Below are 22408 nucleotides of genomic sequence, written 5' to 3' on the forward strand. Positions count from 1 at the left end.
GCGGCCGGCGGCCCCGCCGTTCTACCGCGCTGTGTCTCCCGGGAATTCAAATGCCGATCAAATACGTTGTCTTTCCTTGGGCACCCCGGAATTCCTGATCCCACACCCCAAGGGAAGCTCGCTGAGGGTAGGGCCTGGGTCTGGTTTCCAGCTCGGGAGAGCGCCTGCCACTCTCTGCTGTACCCTGTGACGGACCTGACTGTATAGCCCAACATCCAGTGCCATCTGCAAAACCTTACGCTAAAACCTGAGCACTCTTGTTTTTCTGAGTTTTTCTAAAAATCCGAGGACACAAGCCCAGATCTCGACACACGTTTCACAAATACCGAAAAAATCCCTCTTCTTCCCCTTTCCAAATAAAAAGCCCCCAAGCAAAACCACCCCGAACGAACCAGAGCGGCGTTAAAGGAGCCAGCTTGTTGGTTCTGGCCTCTGGGTTGTCAGCCGGTGCCCAGCAAATGCCACCCGGAGATCAGAGACCAGCAGCCCCCGACCCGTGGAGGAAGACGAGGGTGGGACCAAAGAGGTCTTGGCTCCGCTTCAAAAGCAGGGAGGCGGGGAAACAAAAGAGGCAACCCGTGGGCACGTTTCTTTTCCAGAAGGCAGCCCCCGTGGGGGTTGGAAAGATGGTCGGCGCTCTGGCTGGATGGTTTGAAAAGGGGCCTTTGAAAGGAACATATTCGAGACAAACAGGAAGACGCAGTTTGGGCAGTTTGGGCAGCCGGCTCGGCGGTCTCCCCGCCGGATTTTCCCCAGGGCTGCGTCCAGGTGCGCGGAAACGAGGGTCTCCGGGGGACGGACGGACCTGGCAACCGACTGGGGTCGGCCTGCAGGCGCTGGCCGGTTAACGTCCCCCTTAGTTTTAATAATAATAATAACGATGTCATTTGTTCAGCGCTTACTATGTGCAGAGCACTGTTCTAAGCGCTGGGGGGGGATACAAGGTGATCAAGTTGCCCCACGTGGGGCTCACAATCAATCCCCATTTTACAGATGAGGGAACTGAGGCCCAGAGAAGTGAAGTGACTCGCCCGAAGTCACACAGCTGACAATTGGCGGAGCCGGGATTCGAACCCACGACCTTTGACTCCAAAGCCCGGGCTCTTGTCGTTCCTCTCTCTTCTCCGGCCCTCCCACACGGACACCACCGGCAAGGAGAAACGCACGCGGGGCTGGGGGCCGGGGCTCCCGGGGTGGGCCGGCAGGGGGTTGACCTGCTCCCCGCCCGCCCTCCTTTTTTATTTTTCCTCGGAGCTTTGCCTTTTCTCCCTGCTTGGGTGCCCGCTGAGGCGACACATTGTGCAGCACGTTACGTGAGCTACGCGGCCGCTCCAACTGAGGGAGACGGGGTCGGGGGTTGGAGGGAAGGTCTCTGGGAAGAGGAGGGAGATGGAAAGGAAAGTTCAGGATTCCCCTTTTCTGGAATGAGTCTCCTGGAGAGGGCATGGGGCCGGAGGTCGAGACCCTGGTTCTAATCCCGGCTCCGTCGCCGGCCTGCTGGGTGACCGCAGGCAGGTCACTGAACCTCTCTGGGTCTCACTCGATGGTACTTCCTGAGCGCTTAACGTGTGCAGAGCACTGTACTAAGCACTTGGGAGAGTACTGCGTGGTTCAGTGGAGAGAGCCTGGGCTTTGGAGTCAGAGGTCATGGGTTCGTATCCCGGCTCTGCCAATTGTCAGCTGTGTGACTTTGGGCAAGTCACTTCACTTCTCTGGGCCTCAGTGACCTCATCTGTCAAATGGGGATGAAGACTGTGAGCCCCCCGTGGGACAACCTGATCACCCTGTAACCTCCTCAGCACTTAGAACAGTGCTCTGCACATAGTAAGCGCTTAATAAATGCCCTTATATATAGATACAATATGTATTATGTATATATTATGTATGTACATACAGTATCGTGTATATATACTTATGTGTGCGTATATATATATATCATCAATCGTATTTATTGATACGAGATATATCGTATATATATATATATATATATATACACACATATATACACACACACAGTGCCCCAGAGTTAGCAGACACATTCCCTGCCCACAACGAACTTGCATTCTAGAGGGGGAGAGATACATGACTCAGTTTCCTCCTCTGTAAGGCCGGGGAAGCCTCTTCAGCCTGGGAGCTCCACGTGGGAGCGTCTTGAATCTACCCCGGGGGCTGTGTGACTTAGGGCAAGTCACTTGAGTCATTCGTTCATTCAATCGTATGCAGAGCACTGTACTAACCGCTTGGGAAGTACAAGTTGGCAACTTCACTTCTCTGGGCCTCAGTTCCCTCTTCTGTAAAATGGGGATTAAGACTGTGAGCCCCATGGGGGACAACCTGATTACCTTAGAGAGGCAGCATGGCCTAGTGGAAAGAGCACGGGCTTTGGAGTCAGAGGATGTGGGTTCTAATCCCGGCCCTGTCACTTGTCTGCCGTGTGATCTTAGGCAAGACACTTAACTTCTCTGTGCCTCAGTTACTTCATCTGGAAAATGGGGATTGAAACTGGGAACCCCAAGTGGGACAACCTGAATACCCTGTATAGTGTTCGGCACGTAGTAAGCACTTAACAAATGCCATAATAATAATAACTATTATTATTATTATTAATAAATGCCATAATTATAACTATGAACGACAGAAGGCATCACTTCAATCAGCAACCACTAGAGGTCGCCAAACCTCCCCAGCGCTTAGAACAGTGCTATGCGCATAGTAAGCACTTAATAAATGCCATTATTATTATTATTATTGTTATTATTATTATTATTACTAAACAGCCCCACACCTCCAGCTCAACGCTCAGACCTTTGGGGCAGAGGATTGGGAAGACGGAAAAAACGGGATGGGGGAATCTTGTGGCTCTGGAGACCCCGGAAAATCTCGGTGGATGGAAAGAGCAGTCTCAAAAAATTAAGAAGGCTGGGAGTCCCCCGTGGGACAGGGACTGAGTCCAACCTGATTACCTCCTATCTACCCCAGCGCTTAGTACAGCGCCTGGCACATAGTAAACACCTAACAAGTACCATTTCTTTAAAAAAAGTGCAGCAATAGAGGCCCTCACAGACTCTTAATTATAGCACCAACTTTCCCGGACGTGACCCTGGCCTTTGATAGGCTTTGGGAAGACTGCAACTGTTCCTTGAACCAAATGGATAATTGAATTAATTTTAAAAAAGACAACCGCCACAAAAACACTCCCCACCGGAAGCTTTTTTGCATCTCGTCAAATGAGCCTGAATCATCGGTTTTTCGATTAACCAAGTGCCGGGAAGTTATTCAAAGGGACCAACCTGCCTCGACAGATCTATCAATCAATCGATCCACCGATGGCTTTCGCTGAATGCTTACCGCGTGGAGAGCACTGAACTAAACGCTCGGGAAAGTACGCTGCTACAGAGTTGGGAGGCGTGACCCCTGCCCACACAAGTCGGGACGCGTCAAGGCCCTGGCACGGTCACCGCCAACATCATCCTCCCCGAAGGCTTAGAGAAGCAGCGTGGCTCAATGGAAAGAGCCCGGGCTTTGGAGTCAGGGGTCATGGGTTCAAATCCCGGCTCCGCCAATTGTCAGCTGGGTGACTTTGGGCAAGTCACTTCACTTCTCTGGGCCTCAGTTCCCTCGTCTGGAAAATGGGGATGAAGACTGTGAGCCCCACGTGGGACAACCTGATCACTTTGTAACCTCCCGAGGGCTTAGAACGGTGCTTTGCACATAGTAAGCGCTTAATAAATGCCATTATTATTTGATGTCGCGGACAAAATTAGCGTTGAGCTCCTTGAGGGCAGGGATAATGTCTTCCAACTCTGTCGTTCTCTTCCAGGCCTTTGGTTCACTGCTCTGCACACGGTGAGGGCTCGATAAATACCACTGACTGAATTAGTAGGAATGTCCGTCTCCCCCACCGGACCGTCGGCTCGTTGTGGGCAGGGAATGGGCCTGTGTCCTCTCCCAAGCGCTTAGTCCAGTGCTCATATATTTGTATAGATTTATTACTCTATTTTCCCTGTACATATTTACTATCCTACTTGTTAATGATGTGCACATAGCTATAATTCTATGTGTTCTGACGATTCTGACACCTGTCTCCATGTTTTGTTTTGTTGTCTGTCTCCCCCTTCTAGACTGTGAGCCCGTTGTTGGGTAGGGACCGTCTCTATATGTTGCCGACTTGGACTTCCCAAGCGCTTAGTCCAGTGCTCTGCACACAGTAAGCGCTCAACAAATATGACTGAATGAATGAATTTATTCTATTTATTTTATTTTGTTAATATGTTTTGTTCTCTGTCTCCCCCTTCTAGACTGTGAGCCGGTTGTTGGGTAGGGACCGTCTCTATATGTTGCCGACTTGGACTTCCCAAGCGCTTAGTACAGTGCTCTGCACACAGTAAGCGCTCAATAAATACGATTGATTGAATGAATGAATGAAAGTAAGTGCTCGATAAATACCCTCCCCCTCTCCACCGCCCGCTCGCTCCCTTTACTCTACGCCCCTCCCCGCCCTACAGCACTTGGGTACAGCTGTACGTATTTAGACTTATAGTTCTATTTATTTATTAATGATGTGTATATATCTACAATCCTATTTATTTATAATGATGCTACTGATGCCTGTTTACTTGTTTTGATGTCTATCTCCCCCCTTCTAGACTGTGAGCCCGTTGTGGGCAGGGACTGTCTCCACTTCATTCATCCATTCAATCGCATTTATTGAGCGCTTACTGCGTGCTAAGCGCTTGGGAAGTCCAAGTCGGCAACACATAGAGACGGTCCCTACCCAACAACGGGCTCACAGTCTAGAAGGGGGAGACGGACAACAAAACAGAACACGTGGACAGGTGTCAAGTCGTCAGAACAAGGCTAAATGCCCATCATTAATCAATCAATCAATCAATCGTATTTATTGAGCGCTTACTATGTGCAGAGCACTGTACTAAGCGCTTGGGAAGTGCAAATTGATAATAATAATGGCATTTATTAAGCGCTTACTATGTGCAAAGCACTGTTCTAAATGCTGGGGAAGTTACAAGGTAATCAGGTTGTCCCACCGGGGGCTCACAGTCTTCATCCCCATTTTACAGACGAGGGAACTGAGGCCCAGAGAAGTGAAATGATTTGCCCAAAGCCACACAGCTGACAATTGGCAGAGCCGGGATTTGAACCCATGACCTCTGACTCCAAAGCTCGGGCTCTTTCCACTGAGCCACGCTGCTTCTGCATCATTAACAATGCACTTCGTTATTTGTTGCTGAATTGTACTTCCCAAGCGCTTAGTGCAGTGCTGTGCAGACAGTAAGCGCTCAATAAATGACTGACTCTCCCTTGCTCTCCCTTTAACTCGGTCCAACGCTCCGCACAATGTACTCTGTAAGCTCCTTGAGGGCAGGGATCTTGTCTATTAAATCTAACGTCCTCTCCCAACCGCTCAGTACAGAGCAGGCCATCGGCTCCCCGACGTTAGGGATCGTGGCTTCCAGCTCTGCGGCATTCCCCCCGCCGGCGCTCGGTCCAGTGCTCCGCCCGGGGCAGGAGATGGAGCGATCCCGCGGTCGGTGCCACTCACCTCCCCCGGCGCCTGCGTCCGTGCCGCCTTCTGCTTCTCCTGTCCGCCGACCGTCGCCAGGCCCGAATCCGAGATCCTCACCGTGGTCGGGGCGGGGGCGGCCGCCCCGGGACCAACCGGCTCCGGGGCCTTGCCCGCCTCTTTGCCGCCCGGGCCCCCGGCGTCCGAGCCCGGGGGGGCCTGCGCGGCGGCCGGAGGGTACGGGGGGTAGGGCCCGGCCTCGTCCCCGCCCAGGGGCTCGTCCTGGACCACCAGGGTCCGGCCGTTCTCTTTGGTGTAGGTGGCGAAGCGGATGTTCCGGTTGAGCGGGGGGACGAAGGGAGGCGGCGGCGGCGGCTTGGTCCTGTGGTCGGGGTCCCCTCCGGCGGCGGGCCCCTTCCAGGCCCCCCTGCTGACCTCGCCCCCGTCGCCCCCGTTGCTGTCCGCCTCGCCCCTCTCGCCCTTCAGCCTCTTGGTGGCCGGGTCGCAGGGGGCCTCCGGGCCGCCCTTCCTCCGCCGGCTGTCCTTGACCTCCACGCTCTCTCTCTTCTTCTTCCCCTTGGAGTGCTTGGCCGCTTTCAGGGCGCTCCCCTGACGGACAAATTCGGAGAGGTCAGGACGTCGTAAGCGCCTCCTCTGAACGTGGTATTTGTTAAGCGCTTACGACGTGCCAGGCGCCGCTCTAAGCGGTGGGGTGGAGACAAGCACATCGTCCCCTGCCTCACATGGAGCTCACAGTCTTCATCCCCATTTTACAGATGAGGTCCCTGAGGCCCAGAGGAGGGGAGTGACTTGTCCACAGTCACCCAGGAGACTCGGGGCGGGGCCGGGATTAGAACCCATCTCTTTCTTCCCAGGTCCGTGCTCTATCCACTAGGCCACCCTGCTTATTTACTGAGCGCCCAATGGGTGCAGTCATCAGAAGCACAAACCACATTCCCACATTTTTTAGACTGTGAGCCCACTGTTGGGTAGGGACTGCCTCTATATGTTGCCAATCTGTACTTCCCAAGCGCTTAGTACAGTGCTCTGCACACAGTAAGCGCTCAGTAAATACGATTGATGATGATGATGATGATTCCCTGACCTCAAAGAGCTCCTTGTCGGCACGGAATATGTCTGTTTACCGCTGTATTGTACTCTCCCAAGCGCTTAGCCCAATGCTCTGCATACAGAAAGCGCTCAATAAATACGATCGGCGGAATCAACCGCCCCCCCCCTTCCCGGGCTCTCTCCGCTGATTCCACAGAGAGGCAGACCCGGGTGGAGGGGCTGGTTTTCCAAGGCTGATTTAAATGGGAATAAAAGAAGGAGACGAAGAAATGAAAGGGGGGAAAAAAAAGGAGGCCCGGCAGCTCGCCTCCGAGGTTTTCTGCCTGGCAGCCGAGAGCCCACGGGGTACGGCGGGGGTACAGACCTCTTGTCCGTACGGAAGCCATTTTTGGGCTGGCTCGTGTCGCTCTGAGGCAACGGCCCCCGGTGACTGGAAAAGGCCGGTCTGAGACACCCACATCTCCTCCCTTTCCAGTTCGGCTCCTGGGCCACCCCGAGAAGCAGTGTGGCCTAGCGGAAAGAGCCCGGGGCCCGGAGTCGGAAAGACCTGGGTTCTGATCCCACCCCTGCCCCTCGTCTCCTGGGTGACCCTGGGCCAGTCACGTCACTCCTCGGGGCCTCAGGGCCGGTCGCGCCACTTCTCGGGGCCTCAGTTCCCTTATCTGAGAAATGGGGATGAAGACTGTGAGCCCTCCTGTGAGCCCAACCCGATTATCTCGACCCTACCCTGGCGCTTAGACTGACGCCTGGCACGTCATAAGTGAAGCACGTAATTAGAGAAGCAGCTTGGCTCGGTGGGAAGAGCCTGGGCTTTGGAGTCAGAGGTCATGGGTTCAAATCCCGGCTCTGCCAACTGTCAGCCGTGTGACTTTGGGCAAGTCACTTAACTTCTCTGTGCCTCAGTTACCTCATCTGGAAAATGGGGATTGAAACTGTGAGCCCCCCGTGGGACAACCTGATCACCTGGTAACCCCTCAGTGCTTAGAACAGTGCTTTGCACATAGTAAGCGCTTAATAAATGCCATTATTATTATTATTAAGTGCTTAAATACCGCAATTATTATTATTACTCTTTCTGCTCAGTATGGGCAGGGAACGTGACCACTTCTGTAGTACTCTCCTTAACGCTTAATATCATGCTCTGCACGTAGTAAGTGCTCAATAAATACCACTGATTGTCTGGGGAAAGGCGTCCTGAGCTTCAGGGCGCCACGTCTTCCCCGTCCTGCCCGGCAGCTTGCCTTCGAGGCAAGGTTTTCCGCCTGGCAGCCGAGAGCCCCAGGGGTACGGGGAAGGACGGGGGGCTTCATGCCCCAGCAGGGAAGACGGCCCTGACGGGATCGGAAGGAGCGCTCTGCTGCTGTTAAGGCACCAAGATCCGAGCTGGGCATTTTCTGCGGGCCCGAGAGGGCTGAAGGACCCACGCTGCGGAGTCATTCAGTCCACTGGATCGACTGAGCGCTTACTGTGTGCAGAGCACTGTACTAAGCGCTTGGGAGAGTACAAGAGAACAGACACATTCCCTGCCCACAACAAGCTTCCTGTCTAGAGCCGCGTGGGGCTCGCAGGGGAGAGCCAGATTCGAGGCCGGGCTTGGCCGCCGCTCCGTTGCGGGACCCTGGCCAGGTCACTTTGCCTCTCTGGGCCTCAGTTTCCCCATCTATAAAATGCGGGTGGGATCCCTCGGCTGCCGCCCCTTCTCCCAAGCGGGATGGGAGAAGATATTTATTTATTTATTTTACTTGTACATTTCTATCCTACTTATTTTATTTTGTTGGTATGTTTGGTTCTGTTCTCTGTCTCCCCCTTTTAGACTGTGAGCCCACTGTTGGGTAGGGACTGTCTCTATGTGATGCCAATTTGTACTTCCCAAGCGCTTAGTACAGTGCTCTGCACATAGTAAGCGCTCAATAAATACGATTGATTGATTGATTGATTGATTGATGGGGACTCGGTCTGATGGGATTTCGATCGTATTTATTGAGCGCTTACTGTGTGCAGAGAGCACTGTACACAGCGAGATGGGATCATCTCGCGTCGACCACCGTGCCTGGCTCATGGGAAGCACTCGATAAATGGCATTATTATTACTACCGCCGATACGGTACCTCGTTCTGAGGGGCGGAGGAGTTGTCCATCAGCATCACGTGTATCAGCCTGGGATCCACCGACTTGATCTCGCCAGTCTGCGGTTTTGGGGGTTGGACAGCGGCGGGATGGTAGGGAACGAGAGGATGAGAGAAAGAGAGAGAGAACATATTCGATCAACTTTCTCGCTCGAGAGGGAACACGCCGACCTATCGTATTTCCCCAGGGGGCTTTAAGTGGAAAGACAAAATGGAAGTCGTTAAGGGAAGCCGTTGAGACCCTCCCCAATTAGACCGGCGGCCCTGTGGGGGCCCGGGGCCTGGTGTTCATCTGTTTGTGCTGCCTCTAGCCCCCCCACAGTGCTATAATAATAATAATAATGGCATTTATTAAGCGCTTGCTATGTGCAAAGCACTGTTCTAAGCGCTGGGGAGGTTACCAGGTGATCAGGTTGTCCCACGGTGGGGGGGCTCACAGCCTTCATTCCCATTTTCCAGATGAGGTCCCTGAGGCCCAGAGAAGTGAAGTGACTTGCCCAAAGTCACGCAGCTGACAACTGGCGGAGCCGGGATTTGAACCCATGACCTCTGACTAATCAGGATGGACCCAGTCTCTGTCCCACCTGGGGCTCACACTCTTAACCCGCATTTTCTAGATGAGGGAACTGAGGCCCAGAGAAGTGAAGTGACTCGCCCCAGGTCACCCGGCAGACAGGTGGCGGGGCCGGGATGAGGAGCCAGGTCCTTCCGATTCCCAGGCCCGGGCTCTACCCACTAAGCACGCTGCTTCGCCTTCACCTACTACTCCAGGCTTCTCTAGATTGATGGGCATCCTCCTCCCAGGGGAGCGGGCATCCTGGGCGGGCCCTCACCTCGGACACGGACACGTCCATGAGCCGGGTGATGGGGTCCTGGTGGCTGACCACGCCGCCCAGCCAGCTCTCTTCGCCCTCCGGCTGGTAGACCTTCACCCTCTGGCCTTGAACGCTGTACGGACCTAGAGGAAAGACGGTCAACGGAGGACACCGACGGTCACCCGGGCCGCGGAAACCGCGGCCAGGGGCCAAACCTCCGGGCTCCTGGAGGGGAGGCGGGTGGCAAGGAGGGACGGGCAAGGCGTTCTTCCGGCCCCAAGAGACTTTGGGATTCCTCAAATGCTCTGGTGGCCGCAGTCCTGACTATCTGGAGGGCCAGGGAGGGCTTCCTGTCCACAAAGGTGTCTTCCGCGGGTTCCGCCCTGGGCGGCAAAACTGGCACGGCAGCGTTGTGCCCTCGGCGGGTTCTAAGCTAGGCTCTCTCATCCCCGTTTTCCAGGTGAGAGGACGGAGGCCCGGAGAGGGGAAGTGACTGTCCCCAGGCCCCTCGGCGGGCCGGGGGGAGGATCCCGGGCTCTTGGACTCCAAGCCCCGGACCCCATCCTCCCGACAGGAGGGAGGCGGAGATGGAATGGGCGTCTCTGACGTTTTGGGTCGTTCTCCGGCCCCACGTCTCCGTCCAAGGAGGGGCTGGAGGTCTGGGGGTGAGGGAAGGGAGGCATCAGGGGACACCGGGGCAGGGAGGGCAGTAAGGGAAGACCCCATCCTTCCTCCCGGGACCGTCCCCGGGCTGAGCTACGGAACGTGGGAGGCCCGGGCCGAACGGAAGCAGCGCGGGAGGGCGTGCGGAGCCTTCTGCTCGGGTCGGGGAGATGGGACTACTTTCTGGGCGGGCCCTCCCGGGGGACGCTGCGCCAGGCCGCGGGGGCCTGAGGAGAGGGTCTCACCTCTACTGAAGATCTCCTGCAGCTTCTGGTCGCTGATGAGCGCGTTGACCGTCTCTCTGAGCGCCGCCTGCTCCAGCAGAATCTGGTTCTGGCTCTCCGTCCCCATCTAACGATCACAATCACAACTGTGGTATTTGTTAGGCGCCTATTACGTGCCAGGCGCCGTACTAAGCGCTGGGCTGGATACGAGCAAGTCAGGTGGGAGCCAGTGCCCGTCCCGCCTGGGGCTCACAGGCTTCCTCCCCATTTCACAGGTGAGGCCCAGACAAGAGAAGCGACTTGCCCAAGGTGACACAGGGGACAGGTGGCGGAGCCGGAATTAGAACCCGGGTCCTTCTGACTCCCACTAGGCCATGTTGCTTCTCTCTTTCTAAAATATATACAAACACACCCCCACCCCAGACACCCCTCCCACCCCTCGCCCCCCGACCCCGCCGCAAGGGATCCATTTCCGCAGAACCAGCCGTACCTGGAACAGACGCAGCCCACTGGCATCCGACAGGAACCTGAGCTCTCGATCGAGAAGGAATTCCACCGGAACCACCGAACCCAGACCCAGCTTATCCACCAAAGGGGTGAAGGTCTGAGGAGGAGAGGGGCCGGAAAAAGGATAACGGTCCTTGCGGTATTTATTAAGCTTGTTGTTTGTTCTTTTAAAACGGTCTTTGTTCTGTGCTTACTACGTGCCGGACCAGTTAATCGGGTTGGACAGAGTCCCCGTCAATCAATCAATCAATCAATCGTATTTATTGAGCGCTTACTGTGTGCAGAGCACTGTACTAAGCGCTTGGGAAGTACAAGTTGGCAAATATAGAGACGGTCCCTACCCAACAGTGGGCTCACAGTCTAGAAGGACAAATACCATCATTATTATTATTGAGCGGCAGAGCCGGGATTTGAACCCCTGACCTCTGACTCCAAAGCCCGGGCTCTTTCCACCGAGCTGCGCTGCTTCTCTATATACGCCGTACTGTAGATATACTGTACCTAACGCAGTGCTTGGCACAGAGTAAGCGCTCAACAAACCCCCTACCAAACAAAAAACAAGGGGGTGAGGCAGGTGGCGGAGCCGGTTTCTGCTCTAGCCTCGCCAGGTGGGACTCATTCAATCAATTCAATTCAATCGTATTTATTGAGCGATTACTGTGTGCAGAGCACTGGACTAAGCGCTTGGGAAGTCCAAGTTGGCAACATCTAGAGACGGTCCCTACCCAACAGCGGGCTCACAGTCTAGAAGGGGCAGACAGAGAACAAAACAAAACATATTAACAAAATAAAATGAGTAGAATATGTACAAGTAAATAGAGTAATAAATCCGTACAAACATATATACATATATACAGGTGCTGTGGGTGCAGAGCGCTGGACTAAGCGCTTGGGAAGTCCAAGTTGGCAACATCTAGAGACGGTCCCTACCCAACAGTGGGCTCACAGTCTAGAAGGGGGAGACGGAGAACAAAACAAAACATATTAGCAAAATAAAATGAGTAGAATAAGTATGTACAAGTAAATAGAGTAATAAATCCGTACAAACATATATACATATATACAGGTGCTGTGGGTGCAGAGCGCTGGACTAAGCGCTTGGGAAGTCCAAGTTGGCAACATCTAGAGACGGTCCCTACCCAACAGCGGGCTCACAGTCTAGAAGGGGGAGACAGACAACAAAAAACATACTAACAAAATAAAATAAATAGAATAGATAAGTACAAGTAGATAGAGTAATAAATCCGTACAAACATATATACAGGTGCTGTGGGTGCAGAGCACTGGACTAAACGCTTGCGAAGTCCAAGTTGACAACATCTAGAGATGGTCCCTACCCAACAGCGGGCTCACAGTCTAGAAGGGGGAGACGGAGAACAAAACCAAACATATTAACAAAATAAAATGAGTAGAATAAATATGTACGAGTAAGGAATCCAAACAAACATATATATGTGTTAGAGAGGCAGCGTGGCTCAGTGGAAAGAGCCCGGGCTTTGGAGTCAGAGGTCATGGGTTCGAATCCCGACTCCACCAATTGTCAGCTGGGTGACTTCGGGCAAGTCACTTCACTTCTCTGGGCCTCAGTGACCTCATCTGGAAAATGGGGATGAAGACTGGGAGCCCCCCCCCATGGGACCTCCTGATTACCCTGTCACCTCCCCGGCGCTTTGAACAGTGCTTTGCACATAGTAAGTGCTTAATAAATGCCATCATTATTATTATACATGTATAGAGGTGCTGTGGGGAAGGGAAGGAGGTAAGGCGGGGGGGATGGAGAGGGGGAGGAGGGGATGGAAGCTGGAGGGGCCGGCCCCCCGCTACTCACCAGGGCGGGCCACTGCGGGATGGAGACCCTCGTCCCCTGCAGCAGGAAGGGGTCTTTCCGGGGGACCCAGACAAGGGAGCCCTCCAGCAGCAGAACGATCACCTCTTCGGCGTGGACCTTCACCCAGGAGTGCTGCTTCCAGTTGCAACCGTCGAACTCCACGAAGATCTGTGCGAGACACCCGACCCGAAGGGGCTTCAGGCGGCGACGCCCCACCCGGTCCTCTCCCCTGCCACCCCCCCTCAAAACACACACACACACACACAGACACCTTCTTCGTCTCCTAGTAATAATAATGGTACGACTGAATGAATGAATGGTAATAGTTAATCTTCATCATCAATCATATTGATTGAGCACTTACTGTGTGCAGAGCACCGTACTAAGCGCTTGGGAAGTACAAATTGGCAACATATAGAGACAGTCCCTACCCAACAGTGGGCTCACAGTCTAAAAGGGGGAGACAGAGAACAAAACCAAACACACTAACAAAATAAAATAAATAGAATAGATATGTCAGCTGGGTGACTTTGGGCAAGTCACTTCACTCCTCTGGGCCTCAGTTCCCTCATCTGTCAAATGGGGACTAAGACTGTGTGCCCCACGTGGGACAATCCGATCACCCGGATCATCCAATCCGATAGCATTGATTAATGCAATCACTCATCCTCTCCCGCCTGGATTACTGCATCAGCCTCCTCGCTGATCTCCCGGCCTCCTGCCTCTCCCCACTCCAGTCCATATTCCGCTCTACTCTGGATCATTTTTCTACAAAAACGTTCGGGGCACGTCATCCCCCTTCTCCAAAAACTCTAGGGGAATCACTCATCCTCTCCCGCCTAGATTACTGTATCAGCCTCCTCGCTGATCTCCCAGCCTCCTGCCTCTCCCCACCCCAGTCATCATCATCATCAATCGTATTTATTGAGCGCTTACTATGTGCAGAGCACTGTACTCAGCGCTTGGGAAGTGCAAATTGGCAACATATAGAGACGGTCCCTACCCAACAGTGGGCTCACAGTCTAAAAGGGGGAGACAGAGAACAAAACCAAACATACTAACAAAATAAAATAAACAGAATAGATATGTACAGGTAAAATAAATAGAGTAATAAATATGTACAAACATACATACATATATACAGTCCACACTTCACTCTGCTGCCCGGATCGTTTTTCTGCAAAAACGTTCAGGGCACATCATTCCCCTTCTCAATAAACTCCAGGGGTTGCCCATCCACCTCTGTATCAAACAAGAACTCCTCACCCTTGGCTTTAAAGCTTTCCCCTCCTACCTCACCTGGTTTTCTCCTTCTCCAACCCAGTCCGCACCCTCCGCTCCTGGGGGGCCACTAACAATCACTCAATCAATCAATCGTATTTACTGAGCGCTTACTGTGTGCAAAGCACTGTACTAAGCGCTTGGGAAGTCCAAGTTGGCAACATCTAGAGACAGTCTCTCCCCAACAGTGGGCTCACAGTCTAAAAGGGGGGAGTCTAACCTTCTCACTGGGCCTCATTCTCGCCTGTCCTGCCTTCGACCTGCCGCCTCTGGCCTGGGACGCCCCCCGCCCTCCTCAAATCCCACAGCCCATCACTCTCCCTCACTTCAGAATCTTAATCGAATAATAATAATAATAATAATAATGGCATTTATTAGGTGTTTAGTATGTGCAGAGCACTGTTCTAAGCGCTGGGGAGGTGACAAGGTGATCAGGTTGTGGGGCTCACAGTCTTCATCCCCATTTTCCAGAGGCCCAGGGAAGTGAAGTGACTTGCCCAAAGTCACCCAGCTGACAAGTGGCGGAGTCAGGATTTGAACCCATGACCTCTGGCTCCAAAGCCCAGGCTCCTTCCACTGAGCCATGCGGGCCCATCTCCTCCGAACCCCCCTTTTCCTCATCTCCCACTCCCTTCCGTGCCTCAGTGGAAAGAGCCCGGGCTTTGGAGTCAGAGGTCATGGGTTCAAATCCCGGCTCCGCCCCTTGTCGGCCGTGTGATTTTGGGCAAGTCACTTTACTTCTCTGGGCCTCAGTTACCCCACCTGTAAAATGGGGGTTGAGACTGTGAGCCCCACGTGGGATAAGCTGATGACCTTGTATCTACCTCGGTGCTTAGAACAGTGCTTTGCACATAGTAAGCGCTTAAAAAATGCCATTATTATTATTATTAAAATGGGGGTTGAGACTGTGAGCCCCACGTGGGATAACCTGATGACCCTGTATCTACCTCAGCGCTTAGAACAGTGCTTTGCACATAGTAAGCGCTTAAAAATGCCATCATTATTATTATTATTATTAAAATGGGGGTTGAGACTGTGAGCCCCACGTGGGATAACCTGATGACCCTGTATCTATCTCAGTGCTTAGAACAGTGCTTTGCACATAGTAAGCGCTTAATAAATGTCATTATTATTATTCTGAGTCGCCCTGACTTGCTTCTTTGCTCTCCCCAGCCCCTGCAGTCCTAAGCGCTGGGGTAGACGCAAGACATGTTGCCAACTTGTACTTCCCAAGCGCTTAGTACAGTGCTCTGCACACAGTAAGCGCTCAATAAACACGAATGAATGAATGAAAGATAATCATCATCAATCATCATCAACCGTATTTATTGAGCGCTTACTATGTGCAGAGCACTGTACTAAGCGCTTGGGAAGTGCAAATTGGCAACATAATGTGTCCAATCAGATTGGACACAGTCCCTGTCCCGCGTGGGGCTCACAGTCTCAACCCCCATTTTACAGATGAGGGCGTGGAGGCCCAGAGAAGCGAAGCGACCGCCCAGGGTCACCCGGCGGGGCCGGGATTAGAACCCAGACCCTTCCGACTCCCAGGCTCGGGCTCTGAGTCGCCAGGGATGGGGGGGGCGGAAGGAAAAGCTGTGTGTTTTCGCCCTTCGCGTCCCGGTTTTGGAAAGACGGGTCGATCCCTCCGGAAACTGGTTGGGTCAGTTCTGCCGCTTCTCCCTCGGACAGACGTGCGCGTGGGGCGCGCACGGGGGAGCTGACCCCACGGCGGGAGAGAAGCAGCGGGGCTCAGTGGAAAGAGCCCGGGCTTTGGAGTCACAAGTCATGGGTTCAAATCCCGGCTCCGCCACTTGTCAGCCGGGTGACTCTGGGCCAGTCACTTCACTTCTCTTCACTTCATCTGTAAAATGGATGTGAGCCCCCCGTGGGACAACCTGATCACCTTGTCACCTCCCCAGCGCTTAGGACAGTGCTTTGCACATAGTAAGCGCTTAATAAATGCCACTATTATTATTATTATTATTATTTACCTCGGTGTGGGGCTGGCCAGCCCGGCCCAGGAGCCCAGGCCTTAGGTGGACCGGCCCGTCTCGGCTCTGGGGGGGACCGTAACCCAACTGGAAGCTGCCCCCCGCCCCCTAACTACCCCCTCCCCAGCATTTCTCCTATCCCCCCCACCTCCCGCAACCCCAAAATTACTGGTTGGACGCATTTCAATAGCGGGAACTGGAAGAGGGGGGCTGGTCGCGTTTTGCAAGTTGGTTTGAAAAGCAAAAAAAAAAAAAAAAGGCGAAGGCGGATAAATTACAAAACTTCTGCCAGGCTGATGAAAAAGGTCTTACTTGCCACCCTGCCGGCCCTGACCGCTCTAGTACATACTTTGCAAGCGGTTAGTACAGTGCTCTGCACACTGTAAGCGCTCAATAAATAGGACTGAATGAATGAGTATGTGTCAGAGAGAGAGAGAGAGAGAGAGAGAGAGAGAGAGAGTGGCAGGGGGGCTATCTGCTCTGCCTATTCTTGTTTTCTTCTTTTATGGCACTTATGGCATATATACAGCACCTGTATATATGTTTGTACATATTTATTACTCTATTTATTTTATTTGTACATATCTATTCTATTTATTTTATTTTGTTAGTATGTTTGGTTTTGTTCTCTGTCTCCCCCTTTTAGACTGTGAGCCCACTGTTGGGTAGGGACTGTCTCTGTGTGTTGCCAATTTGTACTTCCCAAGCGCTTAGTACGGTGCTCTGCACACAGTAAGCGCTCAATAAATACGATTGATGATGATGATGATTTGTTAAGCGCTTACTATGAGCTAAGCACTGCCCTAAGCGCGGGGGCAGATACAAGATAAGACTAATTGTGGTATTTGTGACGAGCTTACTGTGCGCCAGGCACTGCACTAAGCGCCAGGATGGATCCAATTTGGGCATGGTCCCCGTTCCACGTGGAGCTCACAGTCTCCATCCCCATTTAACAGATGAGACAACTGAGGCCCAGAGAGGCGAAGTGACTCGCCCGAGGTCACACAGCCGGCGAGGGGCATGGCCGGGATTAGAACCCAGGTCCTCTGACACCCCAACTCGGGCTCTGTCCACACTAGGATAGGGCGCTTCCTCTCCGTTTTGTCTTCCAGCGGGCATCCGGAGCTCCGCCCGGCTGGAGAGAGCAGTTTGGGATTCAGCAGGCTGGGGATCATCATCATCACCATCAATCGTATTTATTGAGCGCTTACTATGTGCAGAGCACTGTACTAAGCGCTTGGGAGGTACAAATTGGCAACATCTAGAGGCAGTCCCTACCCAACAGTGGGCTCACAGTCTAAAAGGGGGAGACAGAGAACAAAACAAACATACTAACAAAATAAAATAAATAGAATAGATAGGTACAAGTTGGGGATATGGGGATGCGCTCAGTACATAGAACTGGATGACACCCGGCCATCAGCGAGCACTTAATGCGACCAAGTGTTTGGGAAACACAGGCACCAGAGAGATGACACGAGGTTACAGGGTCCCCTGCCCCCCGGCTTCCCGACAACCAAACCGTTGTCTTGAAAACCCGCAAAACCGCCTAAATAGCGAGTCCCCTGAGCCCCCTGGTTGATTCGGTCATTCAGTCGTATTTATCGAGCGCTTACTGTGTGCAGAGCACTGTACTAAGCGCTTGGGAACATCTAGAGACAGCCCCTACCCAACGACGGGCTCCCGGTCTAGAGGGGGAGGCAGACAACGGAACACAACACGTGGACTGGTGTCGTCAGAATAAATAGAATTAAAGCTAAATGCACATCATTCACAAAACAAATAGACGGTCGATGAGGATCAGATGGGGAAGGAATGCTATTTACTGAGCACCTACTGAGCGCAAAGCGCTGTCCCGAGGCTGAGATAGCTGGGGCTTTTTTAAAAAAAAAAAATTCTTCAACCAGGCCAAGGTGCTTATGATGCGCTAAGCACTCCGCTGAGAGCTGAGGGAAGGGAGATCGGATCATCCCCGAGCTACTTTATAGCACATTCTCCCTAGCTGGGTATAATAATGATGGCATTTATTAGGCGCTTACTCTGTGCAAAGCACTGTTCTAAGCGCTGGGGAGGATACAAGGCGATCAGGTTGTCCCACGGGGGGACTCACAGTCTTCAGCCCCATTTTACAGATGAGAGAACTGAGGCCCAGAGACTTGCCCCAAGTGGAGCCGGGATTTGAACCCGTGACCTCTGACTCCAAAGCCCGGGCTCTTTCCACTGTGCCACACCGCTGCTCTATAATAACATTCACTCAATCGTATTTATTGAGCACTTACTGTGTGCGGAGCACTGGACTAAGCGCTTGAGAAGTACAAGTTGGCAACATATAGAGACGGTCCCTACCCAACATGTCTAGAAAAATAGACATAATAATAATAACATAATAATCCTAATAATTAATAACCAATAACAACATTACTTGTTATGGAAAGTTTAAACTGCATTCTCCCTGGCTGGATTTTAAAATAATAATAGTAATAATAGTAATAGCACTTGTTAAAAACTTACTATATAATAATAATAATAACGATGGTATTTTTTAAGCACTTACTCTGTGCAAAGCACCATCCTAAGCGCTGGGGAGGTTACAAGGTGATCAGGTTATCCCACGGAGGGCTCACAGTCTTAATCCCCATTTTCCAGATGAGGGAACTGAGGCCCAGAGAAGTGACTTGCCCAAAGTCACCCAGCTGACAGTTGGCAGAGCCGGGATTTGAACCCACAACCTCTGACTCCAAAGCCCGGGCTCTTTTCCACTGAGCCGCGCTGTTCAAGTTGGACAAAAATCCCCGTCATTCATTCAATCGTATTTATTGAGCGCTTACTGTGGGGCGCACGCTATTCATCCCCATTTTCCAGATGAGGGAACTGAGGCCCAGAGAAGTGAAGTGACTTGCCCAAAGTCACCCAGCTGACAGTTGGCAGGGCCGGGATTTGAACCCACGACCTCTGAGTCCAAAGCCCGGACTCTTTTCCACTGTGCCGCACTGTTCAAGTTGGACAAAAATCCCTGTCATTCATTCAATCGTATTTATTGAGCGCTTACTGTGGGGCGCACGCTATTCATCCCCATTTTCCAGATGAGGGAACTGAGGCCCAGAGAAGCGAAGTGACTTGCCCAGGGACACAGAGCAGACGAGTGGCGGGGCCGGGATGAGAACCCACATCCTCAGACCCCCAGGCCCGGGCGCTAGCCACTAAGCCGCGCTGCTTCGTGGCTCAGTGGAAAGAGCACGGGCTTTGGAGTCAGAGGTCATGGGTTCGAATCCCGACTCTGCCACACGTCCGCTGTGTGATCTTGGGCAAGTCACTTAACTTCTCTGGGCCTTAGTTACCTCATCTGTAAAATGGGGATTAAGACTGTGAGCCCCACGTGGGACAACCTGATCAGCCTGTATCCTCCCCAGCGCTTAGAACAGTGCTTTGCACATAGTAAGCACTAAACAAATGCCAATAATAATAATAATTATTATTATTATTATTATTAAGCGTTCGCCATGTGCCAGGCACTGTTCTAAGCACTGCGGATCCGGCTCCCGCCCCGTAACAGGCTGAGGGCCTCGCTCTCCGTCGCACGGATGAGGCGCGGGGAAGTGACTTGCCCAGGGCCACCGGGCGGCGGAGTCGGGATTGGAACCCATGACCTTTGGACGACCAGGCCTGGGCTCTTCCCCTCTCTAACCCCCAACTTAGGCCGCACGTTTACGAAATTCCCCCTTTTGTTTTCCCCTACTCCATTTAGAGAAGAAGGGAGGCACAACGGATAGAGCCCGGGCCTGGGACACTGAAGGTCAGGGGTTCTAATCCCGGCTCCGCCGCTTGTCCACTGGGAGGTCTTAATAATAATAATAATAATAATAATAATAATAATAATAATAATGACATGTAATAAGCGCTTACTATGTGCAAAGCACTGTTCTAAGCACTGGGGAGGTGACAAGGTAATCGGGTTGCCCCCCGAGGGGCTCCCAGTCTTCATCCCCATTTGACAGATGAGGCCCAGAGAAGTGAAGTAATAATAATAATCATGATGATGGCATTTATTAAGCACTTACTATGTGCAAAGCACTGTTCTAAGCACTGGGGTGGTGACAAGGTGATCGGGTTGCCCCCCACGAGGGGCTCCCAGTCTTCATCCCCATTTGACAGATGAGGGAACTGAGGCCCAGAAAAGTGAAGTAATAATAATAGTAGTAATGATGGCATTTATTAAGTGCTTACTATGTGCAAAGCACTGTTCTAAGCGCTGGGGTGGTGACAAGGTGATCGGGTTGCCCCCCGAGGGGCTCCCAGTTTTCATCCCCATTTGACAGACGAGGGAACTGAGGCCCAGAGAAGTGAAGTAATAATAATAATAATGGTGGTGGCATTTATTAAGCGCTTGCTATGTGCAAAGCACTGTTCTAAGCGCTGGGGTGATGACAAGGTGATCGGGTTGCCCCCTGAGGGGCTCCCAGTTTTCATCCCCATTTGACAGATGAGGGAACTGAGGCCCAGAGAAGTGAAGTGACTTGCCCAAAGTCACCCAGCTGACAATTGGCGGAGCCGGGATTTGACTCCCAAGCCCGGGCTCTTTTCACTGAGCCATGCTGCTTCTCTAGCAAGTCCCTTCTTTTCGGGTAGGGATTGTCTCTATCTGTTACCAAATTGGACTTTCCAAGCCCTCAGTCCAGCGCTCTGCACACAGTAAGTGCTCCATAAATACGATCGAACGAATGGATGAATGAAAAAGAGCCCGGGCTTGGGAGTCAGAGGTTGTGGGTTCTGATCCCGGCTCCGCCACTTATCAGCTGGGTGACTTTGGGCAAGTCACTTGACTTCTCTGCAAGTTCTCTCATCTGTAAAATGGGGATTCATTCTGTGAGCCCCACGTGGGACAACCCGATGAACCTGTATCAACCCCAGCGCTTAGAACAGTGCCTCGCTCATAGTAAGCGCTCAACAAATACCACCATCATTATTATTATTCTCTGGACCTCGGTTCCCTCATCAATAAAACGGGGATTGAGACTGTGAACCCCCCGTGGGACAACCTGATCACCTTGTATCAACCACAGTGTTTAGAACAGTGCTTTGCACATAGTAAGCGCTCAAATACCATCATCATCATCATTATTCTCTGGGCCTCAGTTCCCTCATCAGTAAAATGGGGACTGAGACTGTGAGCCCCACGTGGGACAACCTGATCACCTTGTATCAACCACAGCGCTTAGAACAATGCTTCACACTTAATAAGTGCTCAACAAACACCACCATCATCATCATTATTATTATTATTCTCTGGGCCTCGGTTCCCTCATCAGTAAAACGGGGATGGAGACTGTGAGCCCCACGTGGGACAACCTCATCACCTTGTATCAACCACAGTGCTTAGAACAATGCTTCACCCTTAATAAGTGCTCAACAAACATCACCATCATCATTATTATTATTATTCTCTGGGCCTCGGTTCCCTCATCAGTAAAACGGGGATTGAGACTGTGAGCCCACCATGGGACAACCTGATCACCTTGCATCAACCACAGCGCTTAGAACAATGCTTCGCACTTAGTAAGTGCTCAACACCACCATCATCATTATTATTATTCTCTGGGCCTCAGTTCCCTCATCAGTAAAACGGAGATTGAGACTGTGAGCCCCACGTGGGACAACCTGATCACCTTGTATCAACCCCAGAGCTTAGAACAGTGCTTCGCTCATAGTAAGTGCTCAACAAATACCACCATCATTATTATTATTCTCTGGACCTCGGTTCCCTCATCAGTAAAATGGGGATTGAGACTGTGAGCCCCACGTGGGACAACCTCATCACCTTGTATCAACCACAGCGCTTAGAACAATGCTTCACACTTAATAAGTGCTCAACAAACACCACCATCATCATCATTATTATTATTCTCTGGGCCTCGGTTCCCTCATCAGTAAAACGGGGATTGAGACTGTGAGCCCCCCATGGGACAACCTGATCACCTCGTATCAACCACAGCACTTAGAACAATGCTTCACACTTAGTAAGTGCTCAACAAACACCACCATCATCATCATTATTATTATTATTCTCTGGGCCTCGGTTCCCTCATCAGTAAAACAGGGATTGAGACTGTTAGCCCACCGTGGGACAACCTGATCACCTTGTATCAACCCCAGAGCTAAAAACAGTGCTTCGCTCACAGTAAGCGCTCAACAAATACCACCATCATTATTATTATTCTCTGGACCTCGGTTCCCTCATCAGTAAAATGGGGATTGAGACTGTGAGCCCCACGTGGGACAACCTCATCACCTTGTATCAACCACAGCGCTTAGAACAATGCTTCACACTTAATAAGTGCTCAACAAACACCACCATCATCATCATTATTATTATTCTCTGGG

General features: G+C 52.1%; 1 protein-coding gene across 1 annotated transcript in view; it reads right to left on the minus strand.

The window, feature by feature from the left end:
* The window catches only part of KDM3B (lysine demethylase 3B), a 49542-nt gene that overhangs the window by 21549 nt on the left and 5585 nt on the right, over window positions 1–22408 (minus strand). Inside the window, exons 2-7 of the mRNA XM_038770968.1 lie at window positions 12756–12923; window positions 10911–11024; window positions 10442–10547; window positions 9552–9676; window positions 8701–8778; window positions 5561–6130 (exon numbers count right to left, since the gene is read on the minus strand). Coding sequence (XP_038626896.1) covers window positions 5561–6130; window positions 8701–8778; window positions 9552–9676; window positions 10442–10547; window positions 10911–11024; window positions 12756–12923 — 1161 coding nt within the window. The remainder of the gene's footprint in view (window positions 1–5560; window positions 6131–8700; window positions 8779–9551; window positions 9677–10441; window positions 10548–10910; window positions 11025–12755; window positions 12924–22408) is intronic.

Source organism: Tachyglossus aculeatus, chromosome X2 (assembly GCF_015852505.1).
Source record: "Tachyglossus aculeatus isolate mTacAcu1 chromosome X2, mTacAcu1.pri, whole genome shotgun sequence".
Lineage (NCBI taxonomy): Eukaryota > Metazoa > Chordata > Mammalia > Monotremata > Tachyglossidae > Tachyglossus > Tachyglossus aculeatus.